The sequence below is a fragment of the Paracoccidioides brasiliensis genome, assembly GCF_000150735.1.
Source record: "Paracoccidioides brasiliensis Pb18 unplaced genomic scaffold supercont2.13, whole genome shotgun sequence".
Taxonomy (NCBI): Eukaryota; Fungi; Ascomycota; class Eurotiomycetes; order Onygenales; family Ajellomycetaceae; genus Paracoccidioides; species Paracoccidioides brasiliensis.
In genome coordinates this window covers 294,542-310,460 of record NW_011371370.1, presented here as the reverse complement: position 1 = coordinate 310,460, position 15,919 = coordinate 294,542, and the positions used below count along the sequence as shown (strand labels likewise).

Here is a 15,919-nt window from a genome sequence, read left to right as displayed (position 1 = left end):
CACACACACACACACACATACACACACACATACACACACACACCCACACATACACACACACACCCACACCCACACACACATACACACACACACACACCCACACCCACACTCACAAACCTACACACACACACTCACACACTCAAGAAAAAGGACCACTTCTCAAGCACTGCTGACAGCCTCTCATAATTGGCAATTGTCGTCCCCCCTTGAGCCTAGCCCCTCGTCTCGCACACTTCTCGCACAGGCTCAAGTCAAAACCCACCCTAGCCCGAAACACCGGATACCCAGACACACAGCTGGCTGTCTCTGTCTCCACCGCCAACTTCGAGTGTAGTTGCACTGACAACAGTGGATGCTCTTTCTCTCCCACTTCCTTTTCCACTGTCCTCGTCCCATCGTGAGTCCATCCGATTTTATTTGTACCCTTGCCATCCTCCCAACCTCTCCCGACATTAACTCCAGGGTTCAGCAAAGATAAATTCTCTTCTCGTTCATCGATTACGACTTCTCTTCTACTCGCCCAACCCTTTTCTTTTTACATCTCTGTTCTGTCCGCCATCTGTTTTCCCTCAGGATTCGTCTGAGGGGACAGATCTGACCATACGATCGCCATGCACAAGATCACCAATTTCACCGGTCAAGCTCGTCATGGATGGGAGAGGATGACTCCAGCCTTTGGCATGTCCCGTCCCCATCAGGACATGTCCAACCAGGCTCTTCGACGGCCCCATGGCCCTCCTCCAGTCACAGTGCCGCCGGGTGTCGATACCACCGTCACCCTCTCCTTCAACGTCCCTTTCTCCTCGACCCTAGCTGGCCCAAATCCTGAAGATATCCTACACTCAAGTCCGGGTGCTTTCCAGCGGTGGACTTTTCCTGAAGAAACCCCCGAAGGCACGCCGATCCACAAACTTCCGGTCCACGTGAGCAATCTGGATGCTTTGAGAAAGCTATGTCGCAGTGTCAGCGACTCCAGTCATGGCAGAATTGAAGCCACCGTCACATCTTCAGAGCCCAAGGCTGTCGCATCGTTACAACGTCGTCCGCAGGGACTGGTTACCAATGTATGCATTTCCGGTGACGGCGAGACTGTTCAACAAGTACGGCAGAACATTTTGAAGGAGACTCCAATCGCTCTGGTACGTGTCCAGCAAATTTAATATTCATAGAGAACCCTTCTTGAAATCAAATTTTCAATCCCGTCATCATCTCCGTCCTTGTGTAGAAACCCAGTAGTTACTGACTGCGATTGAAGACGTGCGCGACCGTGGATATAGATGTCAACCTAGTTATGGATTCGAATACAAACGGAATCCGATCGAGTGTACTCGAACACCTCGACACTTTGGCTAGATATACCGGAGCAGATATTTTTCTTTTGAGCCCTAAAATTATCGATGCCGACAGCGCTGTTGTGTCTTCATACGGACACTCCACTGAAAGCGGGCTGGATCACCGGTTCCGCGTTGCAATCTATAGCGATGTTGAGAGTACAGAACATGCCAAAACTAGAGTTTTGATCATGATTGACCAAATAGTAGGCATATTGGAGTGCAACGTTTTCGCTTTTCCATTACTAATGCTATATCGCAGTTAAAACGCCGAGTAGACGCTATGAAGCTTGAGCTATCCATGCATACCCTCGTTTGTGGCCGTACCCGCAAGAATATCAAGCTCATCGAGGCGCAAACGAATACGGCCATATATTTTCCACCGCCATTCCCGCGAGTTTTTGGCTATACACCTCCCGGTGGTAACCGCAGAAGCGAAGACGAGGTTTATATTACTGGCGAATCTCAAGAACAAATTGGTCAGGCTAAGAAAAAATTGCACGACCTGGTCACGGGAGTGAAGATTTTTATGAAGAACGTTAAACTGTCCTCGAGTAAAATCGATAATATTCTTCTGGATCGTCTGGACAAGGTTCGCAAAGTCATGGAAGCTAATGGCACGTATGTCCTTTTCCCATCATTGGGCAGTCAGCATGGTATGGTTCGTGTTCAAGGAACGGAAGTTCTTCATATTGAACGAACCGTGAGGGAGATCATGGCATTGGTATGCTTCACTCTTCCTGCAAGTATGAGTGCAGTAATCACGTATGCTGACCATTTCCCTCTTAGGCTGGCCAATTCTACAGCGCTTCCTGGTGGCTCATACTGCCCGACCCTACCCAAGCGGGTTCCATGCGTGGCCCGTCCCCAGCTGATGTTAGAACGATGCTTTCCGATATCTGCACCAACTCGGGCGCTGAAGTCAGCTTCGACAAGCTGACTTTCACCATTAATGGCTCCGATGATTCTGTCAAAGCGGCTATGATGGTGATTCAGCAGATTCCTTTCGTGAAACGTACACCTTATCAGATGCGTGTTAAGATAGAGCTGGCGAACGAGCATAAGGAATTTGTGAGTGGCAAGAAGAATGGCAAGATCAATAAGATCATGGGTCAAAGTGAGTTTCCCAGGCTTTCCTTTGTTGTGCTTCCTACGAGAGCAGGAATGCTTACATAGTGTATGATAGGCAATGTCCAAATCATTTTCGATGGCTTCAATGAGTATAATTTCTACATCGATGTTTGCGGAACACAGTATGATGCAACTAGGAACGGGCTCGACCTGGTCGAACAAGAAATGCCTGCGTCCATATCATTCCATGTTCCTGACCAGTACCACAAGCGAATCATCGGTATTGGTGGGCAACATATCCAACGCATCATGAAGAAATATTCCGTCTTCGTCAAGTTTTCAAACGCAATGGACCGCGGAGGAGTTGGCAAGGATGACGATGACGTTAAAGTTGACAATGTCATCTGTCGTACTCCTGCTCGGAATGCTCAGAATCTTGAACTGGTAAAGCAGGAGATCATGGATATGGTGGAGAAAGTCGTAAGTTCGAGAGATATTTCATATTTGTACCGTTGTTTTTGGTATCCCGCTAACAAATCTTTCCAGGATGCGGAATTTGTTTCTGAAACTGTCGTCATCAACCGTCTATACCATCGTGAACTCCTTGCCCGCATGTCTGAGATTGAAGAACTTGAGAAGAAATGGAATTGCAAAATTGACTTCCCAAGCACTGAACTGGCTAGTGATTTTGTTACCATCTCCGGACCCGAATATCAAGTTCCTCAGGCGGTTGATTCATTCTTGGTAAGTCTGACGTGATTCCATGTTTTTTGGTGTTTGACCAGACTGCTGAGTCTAATTTGTCTGTAGCGTATGGTTCCTGAGAGCCACGAGCTTTCATTTCAGAGTTCCGCAGATCTTCGCGACTTCTTCAAGTCTCCCGAGTTCTGCAACGACCTTCGGGCTAAACTCAAGGAACAATACGAAGTCGATGCAGTTGCCGACATGAGTGCAGAAACCCCTGTCTCCTCCGAGAACGAGCCTCCCCCAGAGGACCGAATTATCCTCGGGTACACACGAAACAACGCTGGTGGACTCAAGGATGCGATTGATTTCCTCATTTCGCGGCTAGTGTCGCATGGCCTCGACGCCACTACCGTCAAGGGAGCCATCCCCCGCCCAAAATCAGACTCGTTCGAAGAGTCATTGCCCTTTTTCGATTCTAAATTGCTCCAACACGCCCCAGCACCAATCGTAACTGACTCCCCAACTCGCCACAATTTCTCAGATGACACAAGCGACCGTGGCTCTATTTTCGAACGTCTCCGCAAACCAGGCAGCATCTCCTCCTTCTCTTCCTTCATCGGACGCAAAAACCAATCCGGATCTCCCGGCTCTTTCTTCAAGCATGCCTCGAGCAACGCGTCTAAAGCCTCCCTGGTCTCCATGGAATCCCGTGACAGCGGCTATCGTAACCCATGGAATGATTCCGGCGTGAACCTACCCGAAGAGGACGTCCTCAACACCAATGGCTGGGCCTCGCGTTTCGACAACAAATTTCCCTTCGGTTCTACACCCAGAGACATGACGCCTAAACATGACCTCCGCGCTTCGTTTGACAGTGGCCGTCCTAGTACCTCCAATTCTACCTCTGGATACCCGGCCCCCATTGGGCCACCACGTTGACGTCGGAGCCGGAACTCGATAAGCACCACCTGAACAAGTAAAGCGAAAACTCCACACACCATTTATATTCGATATCGTACACATTTCATTCACCGCCGTTCCTTACATCAGCCTACTATACATTCAAAGTCAACTTTGCAATATACCCCTCTCAACATACCTGTCTCCTGCAATCGTTTATGATACCAAATGAGTTAAAAAGCTTATTATAACGGCTTCGTTTTCTCGTCATTGTCCTATCCCTTGTTTTCGATTCCTTTTCTTTTTTATTTTCCCTTTTTTTTTTACCTATTCTTGTCTTCGTGTCTTGCATTCATCCTTTTTTCTCCCTTAACCACTGTGCCTATTTTAAACCATATATACCCTGGATGGGAGGGAGAGCGCTGTCCAAGTCCTTTTAACTATTTTTATGTCTCTTTTTGTTTTCTCGTCGCTTGTTACACCTACCAAAAGTTATTCGGCGTTCTTTTGTGTGAATTGGGTTGATACCTCTTTTCCTCGTTCTCTCTCTATTGTCGTCGCTATTTTTTTTATCATAACTAACTCTTGTCCATTTTCTCCCTTTTTGATTCCGACTTGGGACTTGGGTTGAACTGGTTTTGACGTATTTGATTGAATTGAATTGAATTGATGCCTCCCTACTAACCTACTTAACGCTCTCTCCTCTCTCCTACCTAACGAAGTTGGAAGAAAAGAACCAAGGCAACCCGAACCTGAACCATCCTTCATCCTCCCTTGTTTTTTTGGTTTTCCTCTACGAAATTTTTTTTTTTTTGGAATATTTGCTCCCTTTTAAAAAATTAAAACTGTTTCTTATGCTCTCTGCTTATTTGAAGGCCCTCACTCCCTCCATACAGTTCCCGGGGATTCACCAAGGGCGGGGGAAATACCGAGTTGAAAAGCATCGCTTAAAAAATAATTTAAAAGAGATATATTATTTGAATATGTAAAATTTATTTTTCGTTTATTTTTGAAAACGTTTCCGAGTTTGTCTGACCGATGTAAATCTGTGAACACGTACAATTCCCTCGGGGTTTCTTCATGCAGAGATTGACACATTCCGGCTGGGATTTCAGCAGAGTGGAAAGAGTTTTTTAAAGATTTCTTCTTGAAATCCCTTCTCGAGATATCTGATGGTGAGAAACTTTGGGTGAGTATAGTGAGGCAGCTACATAGCCTTTTGAAAGTTGAAAACTCGTCATTTATTAAATACATTTATAAATAGTGTGTCGTTAACTAACTTAGCCCTGGCATTCACGAGAAAGGAAAAAAATTAAAATTAAAATAGAGGCGCAGAGGTCTCAAGCCCTCAGCTCAGAAAAGGAAATTCGTACTCCATGCATAATTACCATCCATATCCATAACCCTAGGCCCTTGGATTAAAAACACACAAAAAAAAAAAAACATGCTTAAAATTGGCTCTAAGGTTCGTAAGTGGAATCGCCACCATCTTCTTCATACCAACCGTTTCCGCTTCAATGACGTGGGAAGAAATCTACTGCTGGCTCGGTGGCCCTCGCCACTTGCGTCTCTTCCCCTTCGCGCGCGGGAGAGTTCGAGGGCGACTTATGAGGCCTGTTGCTGTTGGTTGTTACTTTCGTGGATGGTGTTGCTTTCTTGGAATACTGTCGCAGCGCTGTTGCCACTGCTATTGTGGGGAATTAATTGGGTTGGGGATGGGGAATGAAGATCAGCATCGGCATCGGCATCGGCATAGATGGGTGTGGGTGTGGGTGTGGGTGTGGGTGTGGGCCGAATGGGCCGATGGGCGGCTTTATAGGGGTGTAGATGCCGGTGAAGAGAAGGGCTAATAGCGTTGTTGTCGTGGGATTGGAACTGGAACTGGGATTGGAACTGGGCTGCCTGCTGCGGATGCAAATTTTGGTACGGTTTGTTTGTCGGGGGGTTGGTTCTTCACTGGTTGTTGAAAATGAGGTATTTTTGATATAAAGTTAAGTTCTTGTTCTGTTCTGAGTTCGGTTTGGTTGTCGATTAATTATCCCTTTCATGCATTCGGGTCGAACTCACCTATTATAGCATCGACAGGATCGCTCAGAGATAATGACTCCAGATAGCTTGCGAATCTCGAAGTCCTGTATACCAACACGAGCCACAGCAGCGGCGCCGGCGTCTGCGAGCGTCAAATGTCATATCTGCCGACGAAACTGCATGCATATATATACCTGGGGCCAGCCCTTGTCAAAGTCATTCTTGACATCTGTTTTGATCTCCTGAATTATTTTATCTAGTAACTATCGCCTCCGCTGTAGTATTCACTTTCTTTCTAGTATCTTCGTCGCTAGAAGAGATATCAGGGATCCGCGTCGCAGTTTCGTGTCGCGAAGGCTAGATTCATCAGATACTATATCTCCCTTTAGACGATCGCCTCTAACCGCCCCTAGCGTATCCACAAGGAGGATAAGACCGTATAAACGGTGAAATACTTTCTCTCGCAATGTAAGTCTTTATTTTTGGGGACTGTAGAGGCATTGAAAAGTCAGTTTGATGCAGTGGATACAATAAAGCAATGTGATCCCAGATCGTTTATGGCAACTGATAACATATCATAGGCAAATTTACTTCTGGAAAGCAAATGTAGACAGAGTAGTAGGCGGCCTGTCAGCGTCATCCACAGGGGAACCAGGGAAAACAGTTGGCATTCTTCAAATAGCCCATCATTTCAACTGACAGGTTAGAAGCATGTCATCAAGCCGATATCACGACTGCTGCGGGAAGCACCAAGCTGAACCGTCCGATCCCTTCTTGCATTCACGGATGACAACATGTGGAGCTAATAATGAACCTCCACATTTCTCCATTCCGTTCTCCCTCCCTCCGCTTTTCCCCCTCCTAGCTGTTGCCTCTATGCATTGCCATTGAAAGCACTAAAGCACAAGGATCCATGGATGTGTGCAATTGCTCTGAGCAACAACAAAAACAGTTAGAGGCCTTCCGTGTCACTGCGTGAGGCGTACTAGACGTTGGGAGAAGATCCACATCAGCTTGCATTCGCCCAAATCGTTACGTCGAATCTCCACTTGTTGAAGGCCCTGCCCCTCCGCCTCTGCGATCTCATTTCAGCACTATCAAATATATACAAATGAAAATAATTAAGTCAATTTAAGACGAGCCTCCTCGGTAATCTGGACGAGGAAGATTTGTATCTTCCATAGCATGCTCATCATAACAATGAATTGTTTGGAGCAAAGATGGGCTCTTAAGGCGGACATAAAGCGTCGGTTACGGGATGTCTTTCTTGAGGCCTCTAGATGATTGGACAATATTTTAAGCCACCCGCTGTCAACCAAGAGACGTAGCGGGGAATTGCATTTCCTGTCACACGTGGCTAAGTTTATGGATCCTAACTACGGCCAAGAAGCAGATATGGAATTTGTGGAGGCTGCGGTATATGCATATATATCCACTCCCAGACATATACACAATCCCTGCAATCTACCGGCAAACGATGATGCACGGTGCTGGAGCGACTAACCAGAGACGCAGGTAGCAATCTCTTCCTGTGCTAGTATTTTATTCGTAACAACTTTGTTGTTGAGAGTCTTTCCTTAGGGAGTAAAATGCTCCGTAAATTTTGCTAATTGGGCGATTGACTCGATGAAACTTTCATGCGGACTGTCCTATTCGCTGTAATAAAACATCAAGAGCAGTTCAACTTGTGCAATTTGGCTGACGCGACAGCGCGAATTCGCTGGACTGAAACTGGGCTTGAATTAAAGTCAACCTGATTTGTTCAAAGTGTTCTTCTCGAGAGAGCGTATCACATTAAATTCCTGATGTCCCTGAGACTGGTCCAAGAGACAACAATGATTATTCAAGGATATATGGGAGTTAACCATTTCTCCATTATTGCACAGCATTCATATTATTGGCTTCCCACACTGTATTATTCGACAAGTCTTTGATTCGAAGCAGTGATGCCTAACTGAGATTTGATGGGGAAAATTTCGATAGCATTGCCCTCAAACTGCGGAAGGCTTTTGAAAACATTCTTCGAACAAAGGACAACAGTGTAATGGATTTTGAAACAACTCAGAGGGCATCACGAAGAGGGCCCTTCCTCTGAAAGTCCAGGACCTGAAATAATAATGCCGACGGGTTGCCTGAGCACTTCTCAACTAAATAATCTCAATTAATAAGATCTACCTTCTGCCTTCCTAATTCAGTTAGCAGATTCTAACATTCAAATAAGGTTTTAAGCTTAAACGAATAGCCGCGACCTTACAACCAATAAAAAATCCCCTGTGCAAAGCGCTTACTCAGAACTTACGCGCTAATCTATAACTATTCAACTACCACCGTTACGGGTGTGCCCTTTCTAAGGGACCGCATCCCCTCCCTTTCAGGTCCGAATTTACCCATGGACTTTTCGAAGTAGGCATCTTACGATACAGTTGTTTCTTTCTTTCTTTCTTTCTTTCTTTCTTTTTTTTTGTGGAATGTTTTCGATTTGATCCATTACATGATACGGCTCCGCTTCAGCGGCATGTGAGACATTAAACTACCCCTTGGGGAAATAAAAATTCAAAAAGCCATGAAGACTTGTTCTCAGATTCCTGTTGCATAGGAACTATTTTAATCTTTGGGTAGAAGTCGGTTTGGTAAGCTCCTGTTCTTCATTTGGCTTTTACCTTGCATTTTCTCTTATCCGAAAAACGACACAGACTTATTTATAATGATCTATGGAGCTGTCCTTCGTCGTCCAGGTGTGTGCTAGAAGTATATGGGATACAGGTGCATTTGAACAATCTATGAGCTATGCTGCACCCTTGCATCCCTTTTGGGGGTGGAAATTTGCGAGACAGACTGGACTCATTTCCGCTGTAAACTAGTAGCAGGATAGAATTCAACTGTCTGACTAATCTAATCGGCACATACTCTCTGCATTTTTACTCTATCCAACATAGAAGTTGAAATCATGTTCCTATACTATGAAACCGTGCTTTGGAGGTGCAAACAATAATCCGTCAACATCATTAGCGACCGATATCCGATCCTACGGGTCAACCTGGCCTCCTTGTGAATGAATGGGCTCTGTAAATTCTTTCAGAAGGCTAAACACCTGTTAAGCCAGGACTTCTTTCGCAGATGGGGCCGGTTCGCTGGGGAAAATGGCGCCCACACACCATAGATAATTCTACAGCAGGTATAGGTGGTTTTCAGTAATGTAATAAATCTATCAATAGCTAAAATATATCCGACTATCAGAGGAACCAAAGCGGCCATAGCAATCCTAGAACAAAAATCGAGAAAAAGAAATTTTAGAAATGACAAATCCTGCAGGTAAATGATTAATAAAACAAACAAGAAAACAGAAGAAGCTCCTTTCATTTTTCAATCGTTTCAAAGAACAAGCAAGGATTGAGACGGGAAAGCAACGAGAGGAATAAATCGAAATCGACCTCATACCACACTTTTCCACTGGGGAAAAAATTATTAAAAATCAAAAATAACTTGAAACTCAAAAAAGGAAATTGCATACAGAATTAAGCGCTAAGCTTCATATGCCTATTGCTGCTGTGTTTAGTTGTGATAGATGATGGAGAAAACAAAAACATTCCAACGTCTAGAAGAGAGACTGAAATAAAAAAACAAGAGTATACCAATTCAAGAAACTCGCTCAAAATGTATTGAAAAATAAATCATAGAAGACACATCATAATCTGATTAGGCAGTATGTTAAAAAGAGCAAAAAGACAAGAAAACTCCCGTGAATGATGGATTAGAGATGAAATTTTTCACAGTTGTCCGGAAAGGACGGCTTCGGTTGCTATTGAAAAATCGAAGATGGTTAGAGAAAGAGAAATGTAGTAGAACACATAACCATTTCATGTTTAGAAAGGAAGGTGAATGATAGAGGAACTTACCAGAGTTGATATACTGCCTCTTGGCATCGAGATTAATATTAAACCTCCGTTCCAGCTCAGCCTTGATACTCTTCTTCGTAACAGTCATTAAATCCGCTGTACGTAAAATATCACGGATCTCCGCGAGTAGGGAGTCATCACTCGGCAGGCCCATGAGATCCACCATCTCCATCTCAGGGCCATTGCCCAACGTGTCAGAAGGAGCCAAGGACATGCGTGAGGTGACAAACCGGTTAAGTTCGATTTGAGAAGCGGGTCGCGAGGCCGGGAAACCGTATTCAGATGCGGCTGGGTGATAGGATCGGGTGCCATAGGACACGCCGGAGACTTCGGAGCGATCGTCTTGTTGGGTTTGTGCTTCCCAGAGCTCAACTTGGTATTCCTCCCACTTCTTCTTCGGGATCGATGCAGGATCAAATTTGCCCTCGTCCGAGATAACGATCTTACGACCCTTCTCTCCTGTGACGATACGGGTGTTCCCCCATGAAAAATCGTCCATGTGCCAAAAGGAATAGAGAGGGAGGCCCATTGAGAAGACTGGCATAGCGAGGATATAAATGATCATCCAGCCAACCATTTCCCATTTGCGTCGAAGGATGAAAATAACGGCCTGCAGACCATAGATTGCTCCAAGCAAAATAAATGCGGTTATCGGGATGAGGGATGGGTTGACGGCGATGAGAACGATGAGGTATACGACATATGCAACTGTCACTGGCTGGATAACGGTACTTAAAAGATCAACGAAAACGACGAATCTCATGCTAAAGCAGCAGAAACCACATAGTTGCTGGAGAGGGATAAGCTCGATAAGATTGTGTACAGTAGAGTTAATCCATCTTCGGCGCTGGGACATGAAGACTGCCCAGCTGTCAGGTGCGATGGTCCAGGCATGGGCATTAAAAATGTACTTCGTCTTGTACTTCGGGTGGTGCTTCAAAAGGAGTGTAGTGAGATAACGATCCTCACCCAAATGGAGCAGATTTTTCATGTGGAGAGTGTCGACACGGATCTCAGAATAAGCTTCCACGACCTCTCGGCTAACGAATAGGGGTTTTCCTGTGTCAACTGACCGAATACGGTACATAGTAAAGCAACCAGGCAAACACGTCACGGACCCGAAGAGACTCTCGAACGCTTTGGTCAAATTATGAGATATGTAGTATTCGTAAACCTGAATCATCGTTATCATGGAGGACTTGGCATTGGTGAGACCTGTTTCTCCGCAAAGACCGATAACGCGCGTATCATGTAGGAAGGCTGCGACCATTCGAGTTGCAGCGTCCTGGGCGACAACGGTATCTGCGTCTACTTGTAGTATGAACTCGTAGAATGTGGGATTAACTCCAATGATGTTACGGATCTGATGATGTATTTCCAGTTCAAGCGGGCTCATGGGAAGATTGTAATGAACCCGGTTTAAGAAACGCATGAGAAGCATTTGCGAATCTCGCTTTCCTCGGTTTCCAGGACGAGAGACCTCCGAAGGTTTACCCACCTTGACGACGACCAAGAAGGGTACGATATGGCCTTGGACTTCATATAATCCAGAGTATACTTTGCCCATATTGTGCTGCTTCATACCTTCTCCCAAGCTTTCAAAGCTCAGAGGTTCCGGGTCAACAGTATCAGAAACTCCAAGGATGTCCAGGACAATCCGGGGAGTGGGCCGATCATTCCCTTGACCAATAATCATACCATCGCAAATAACAACCAGAAGTTTGCGCTTATCGTCATATCTCATTCGAGCCATTGAGTCTATAGCTCGACGCAGAGACTCTTCATCTTCAGTGTACGCCGGCACTTGACATATGATGAATTTATCAAGATTTTCCGGTAGATTTTTCCTTCCGAATTGCAATGCCGCAAAGAACTTGAAGCCGATGATTGTGACCAAGAGAATTGATACGGCGAGAACAAAATACTGAGAGAATTGACACTGAATTGAGCTTCGAGTGTCAAGCTTGCCAACCTGAAACAAATTGGTCAAGCAGGCTCTCATGGTGCTTTCATTATCTCCCAGAGGAAGCCGTCTGAATAACTCTGAGATATCCTGTCCAGGTCTCTGTTGAAATAAGTCGACAACCAAGGGATCCATGAAGTTGACGTTGACATTCTCAGGTAGGTCCTCACCAGGTGGTGCCTTAATTCGACGGCCTCCAATGATATAGTTTGTTAAATCATACACATACCCGTCAAGGACCGCAAGGGATTGATCTTTATCAGCGAGGGTCTTCAGATATCTTGGAGAGTACCCGACATATCCTTTCCTGTAGTTCATCCTCAACATATTCATTTTATCAGAATACCAACGTGGTCGGGAATCATTGGTGAAAGCTCGGAAATCATGGTATTGAGCGTTCGGGTCATTGTCTCGCGAAACAGTTACAGAGCCGGTTCTATTGGGAGATGTAAAGTCAAGGAGGACGGAAGGATCAATGCTACCATCAACGCCCTTGCAAAGTTCACTAACTTGCACAGGGAAAAGCTTCGTAGCATCCATGCCAGCATACTTCCTCAACGCTTCCCGAGGAACAATTTTCGGATAGTGGGAGGGTATGTAAGCACCCAGATCGAACACCTCACCCCGAATGGCTATATAGGCTTGATTGTTACCCTTTCCGTCGTGGGAGGAAAGTTCACTAGGTGAAAAGACGTGTTGTTTCGGGCAAAGTAATCGAGGGAAGACGACAATGAAGAAGACGGCGAGCCCACAGCTGAACCAAATGATGAGGTTAATCGCAAATTTTTCTCGCCACGCGACTCGGACATCTTTCCGCTTCATCCGTCCTATGATTCTAATGATAAAATCGGGAATGTAGAAAGTAAGCATATAAACGATGGCTAACCACCGTTTGCGGCTGCCAGAAACGACAACATCGTCGACTTCCTCCATTTTCCTCTCGTTCCCCTTCTCAGCCATTTGCTCTCGAGTTTCCAAGTTCTTGAACATGTCGCCGGAGTTGAAGGCGGATGCCCCGGCATCGGAGCGAGAGTCGATTTCACGAGCGCTATAGAAGCCCTGCTTGGTTTCATCTCCATATATAAAGGCCCCAGGAGACAGGTCGGGGGAATTAAGGAGACGAACTTTCGAGTCTCCATATGGCATTTTCGTACCAACTCCAAGCATTCCATCTCCACCGTCGTCCATTCCATCTCCACTGTAGCTAGGGACAACTCGTTCGCCGACCCCTGCAATATCTGCCCAGCATCTCTCACTCAAGAATACTCCAGTGCTTCCAACCCGAGCTTCATTTGCAGGCCACCTCCTCTCATCAACCACCAACTGGCATTTTTCCTTATCGCTCCCAACAATGACCGATTCTGTATCTGACAAGCCAATGAATTCACTAAAGGGAAGAAACACGGTAAAATCTGTATTTCGAAGCCGTTGACTGATTTCTGCAATACCTAATGTTTGCACTTGGGTTCGTACGCATTTACTATCGAATTGATTTGCAATTCGACGATCGTTGGGCTTCAGGCAGAACACGAAGTAGGGATTGACGTTGGTTGCGGTCAGGGATTTGTTGATGATGTTCAAAGATGCGAGGAATTGGGCAGCAGCACCCTGATTAGGACCAAATACGGGGCTTCCTTTCTTCTGCCTTTTAGATCCAGAAGCAGAACCACCACTACCAGAAATATCGTCATCATCATTTTCCTCCTGGGCCGCGAGTGCTTTAAGTCGGGCAGGTCCATCCATTTTGCGTCTTGCCATACTTGGCATTCTAAGTGGCTTTGACATAACCTGGGCTTGCATGATGGCCGATTTTTCCTGAGGATGGCGGACGGTTTGGAGTGCTTCCTGACCAAATAGTTCCCGCACGAAAGAACTCCTGGTAGAATTGATGAGGTTCATTAAATCACCGGAAACCATGTCACCATTTTCCTCAACCAGGCCGTGGATAGGATAATCAACTTCTCCTGCAAAGTGCCGCACTGTGAAAGTGGCAGCCAGATTTTTTGAAGCGAAATTACTGCCAGGAAGGGTAGCCGTGGCACTCCCGACAGAAATTGCAGGATTTTTGTTTTCAAATCTCTTCCTCAAGGCCTCGAGCAGTTGGGTATCCGTCCGTCCCCGTCTTGTTTGATCATCCAGGATTGCAAGAAGCCCATTGCCCTGTTTCAGGAGACATTTGACGGCATCCGAGTTGTCAAAATAGCTAGTTGCAGGGACGCTGACCTCTTCAGTCTCAAGCAATTCTGCTTTGCGGTCGAAGAAGCTCTGCAGACAGTAGTTGTAAAGCGACTCTGTAGCGGCATTATTCAATAGTTGATCCAAAGTTGACCCGGTGGCAGCTGATTGGGCAAAGCCCGGGAAATCAATGATGGAGACGGTATTGGCAACTGAATCTTCTGCAGCACATATGCGCTGATTGATGTTCTCCATCACAAAGGCCACCAGAAGAGCATAAAGAGTTCGAGCAAGGTCGTCAGCGTTTTCCCGCGCGCCTTTGGGGTCCAGCATGACAGTGACACGTTCACGATGGATAGTTTTCGTCTTGTAACCCAGGCTTGTCTCGAGCTCAGCCACGCTCAATCCAAGGAATGCCGCCACGTTTCCCAAAACGTCCTTGTTCTTCACTATGGTAACAATCTCACCACCCTCGTGTGAATATCCACCACTCTCCTCCGCGCTTGTCAGAGTTGCTTGACCGGTGGTAAACTCCAACTGCCCAATGTGTAGGATACAAGCAAGAATCTGGCAGATCTCCGCAATTTCACTTCGAGGGAACTGCAATTTGCGAAGAGCATTTTTGAATTGTTGGAAACCTTCAGCGTCATTGATCCCGACCTTCAGCTGGGTTGGATGTCCAAGATACCGCCATCTCTTATGGGAGATTGTGCCGGATGACCGGTTGCCAGATCCGCCGGAGCGGAGATCAATCGAGTGGTCCAATCCCAGATGTGCTTTCTCAGCAGCAGTAGTTCCGGCGAGGAGGTAGTAGAGCACATGGAAACTACGTTCACCTGTGGGAACTGATGCAATGCGGCTTCTCTCCAGCCGATAGTCCAAAATTTTACCGCCAATCAACGTTGGATTGATGGTCGACGAAGCATCATATTGAAGCTCGAAAAACAAGCCAGCTTTTGAGGCAATCGGAGTAGTGATAGATTTCGTGGTTGTCAAAGTGTCGAATACAAATGCAGCCAGTGAGAGTTTAGCTGAGAGGGGAGTCGATGATAAGGCGAGGAAGGAAGAAAGAAGATGGGAGCGAACGGTTGTCTTTCCAGATCCCGATTCTCCCCTGAAGTTTATGTAAAATTAGCATTTCTGGGGTGGGGTGGTTTTCCAAGGATGCTTGCAGAGTGATTCCAACGCAGTAAGGACTCACAGGAAGATGATGGCCTGGTTTTCTCCTCTTCCACCCAAACGAGCCCAAGCACGTCTCGCCAAATCATCTGCTTCCCCCATCGCACTCCCTTCTTTTTGCCCATCTGGTCCTCTGGTCGAAGTTGTGTAGGTGTTGAGGCATATCAGCCCTTGAGAAGATAGCCGCGCTGTCGGTAAAGACACATAGAATCTAAAATTGCCGCAAGAAAAGGGTTAAAATTTGTCACGAAAATCCAAGAAAAAAAAAAGGAATATATGTATGTATTCTCCTTACCTGCTAGCCAGATGAGCCGTGAGGTGGGTGTCCGATTGAAGGTAGGCAGGAAGCGAAGGCAGCGAGGACTGAGCATGGGAGGGGATAGTCCCCGTCAACGAATTGAGGGTCATGGCGAAAAGATCGAATATCAGGCGCGAAGGCCGTCGGACTTGGAACGAAAGACGTCTAACCCGGCAGCAATAACGACTGTATACGAGCGACTGTCCAGGCTAGAAAAAAAGGCACAATTTCTCTCTTAGGTATCCGAGCCGTATCCAGACATTTGAAAGTTGTTCAAGACAACACGAGAGGATCCGCCAACTGGGAAAACTCGGCCACAGCTCAATGAACGGGCTTCTCGATGAATTAAGCAAAGATTAAGATGCTCTTGTCAGCTTGGTAAAGAATGGAC

The 15,919-nt window shown here is 46.1% G+C and overlaps 2 protein-coding genes across 2 annotated transcripts; one reads left to right on the top strand and one right to left on the bottom strand.

Moving 5' to 3' along the window:
* Positions 1 to 611: 611 nt before the first annotated feature.
* On the top strand, positions 612 to 4,028 carry PADG_07915 (uncharacterized protein; the record flags this gene model as incomplete). Its single annotated transcript, XM_010765032.1, has 7 exons — positions 612 to 1,139; positions 1,256 to 1,537; positions 1,594 to 2,055; positions 2,121 to 2,448; positions 2,518 to 2,882; positions 2,949 to 3,146; positions 3,213 to 4,028. 7 exons carry the CDS (start codon positions 612 to 614, stop codon positions 4,026 to 4,028), a joined length of 2,979 nt encoding a protein of 992 aa, XP_010763334.1.
* Positions 4,029 to 9,784: 5,756 nt separating this feature from the next.
* On the bottom strand, positions 9,785 to 15,638 carry PADG_07913 (uncharacterized protein; the record flags this gene model as incomplete). Its single annotated transcript, XM_010765031.1, has 4 exons — positions 9,785 to 9,816; positions 9,914 to 15,165; positions 15,253 to 15,441; positions 15,526 to 15,638. 4 exons carry the CDS (start codon positions 15,636 to 15,638, stop codon positions 9,785 to 9,787), a joined length of 5,586 nt encoding a protein of 1,861 aa, XP_010763333.1.
* Between the last annotated feature and the right edge of the window lie 281 nt (positions 15,639 to 15,919).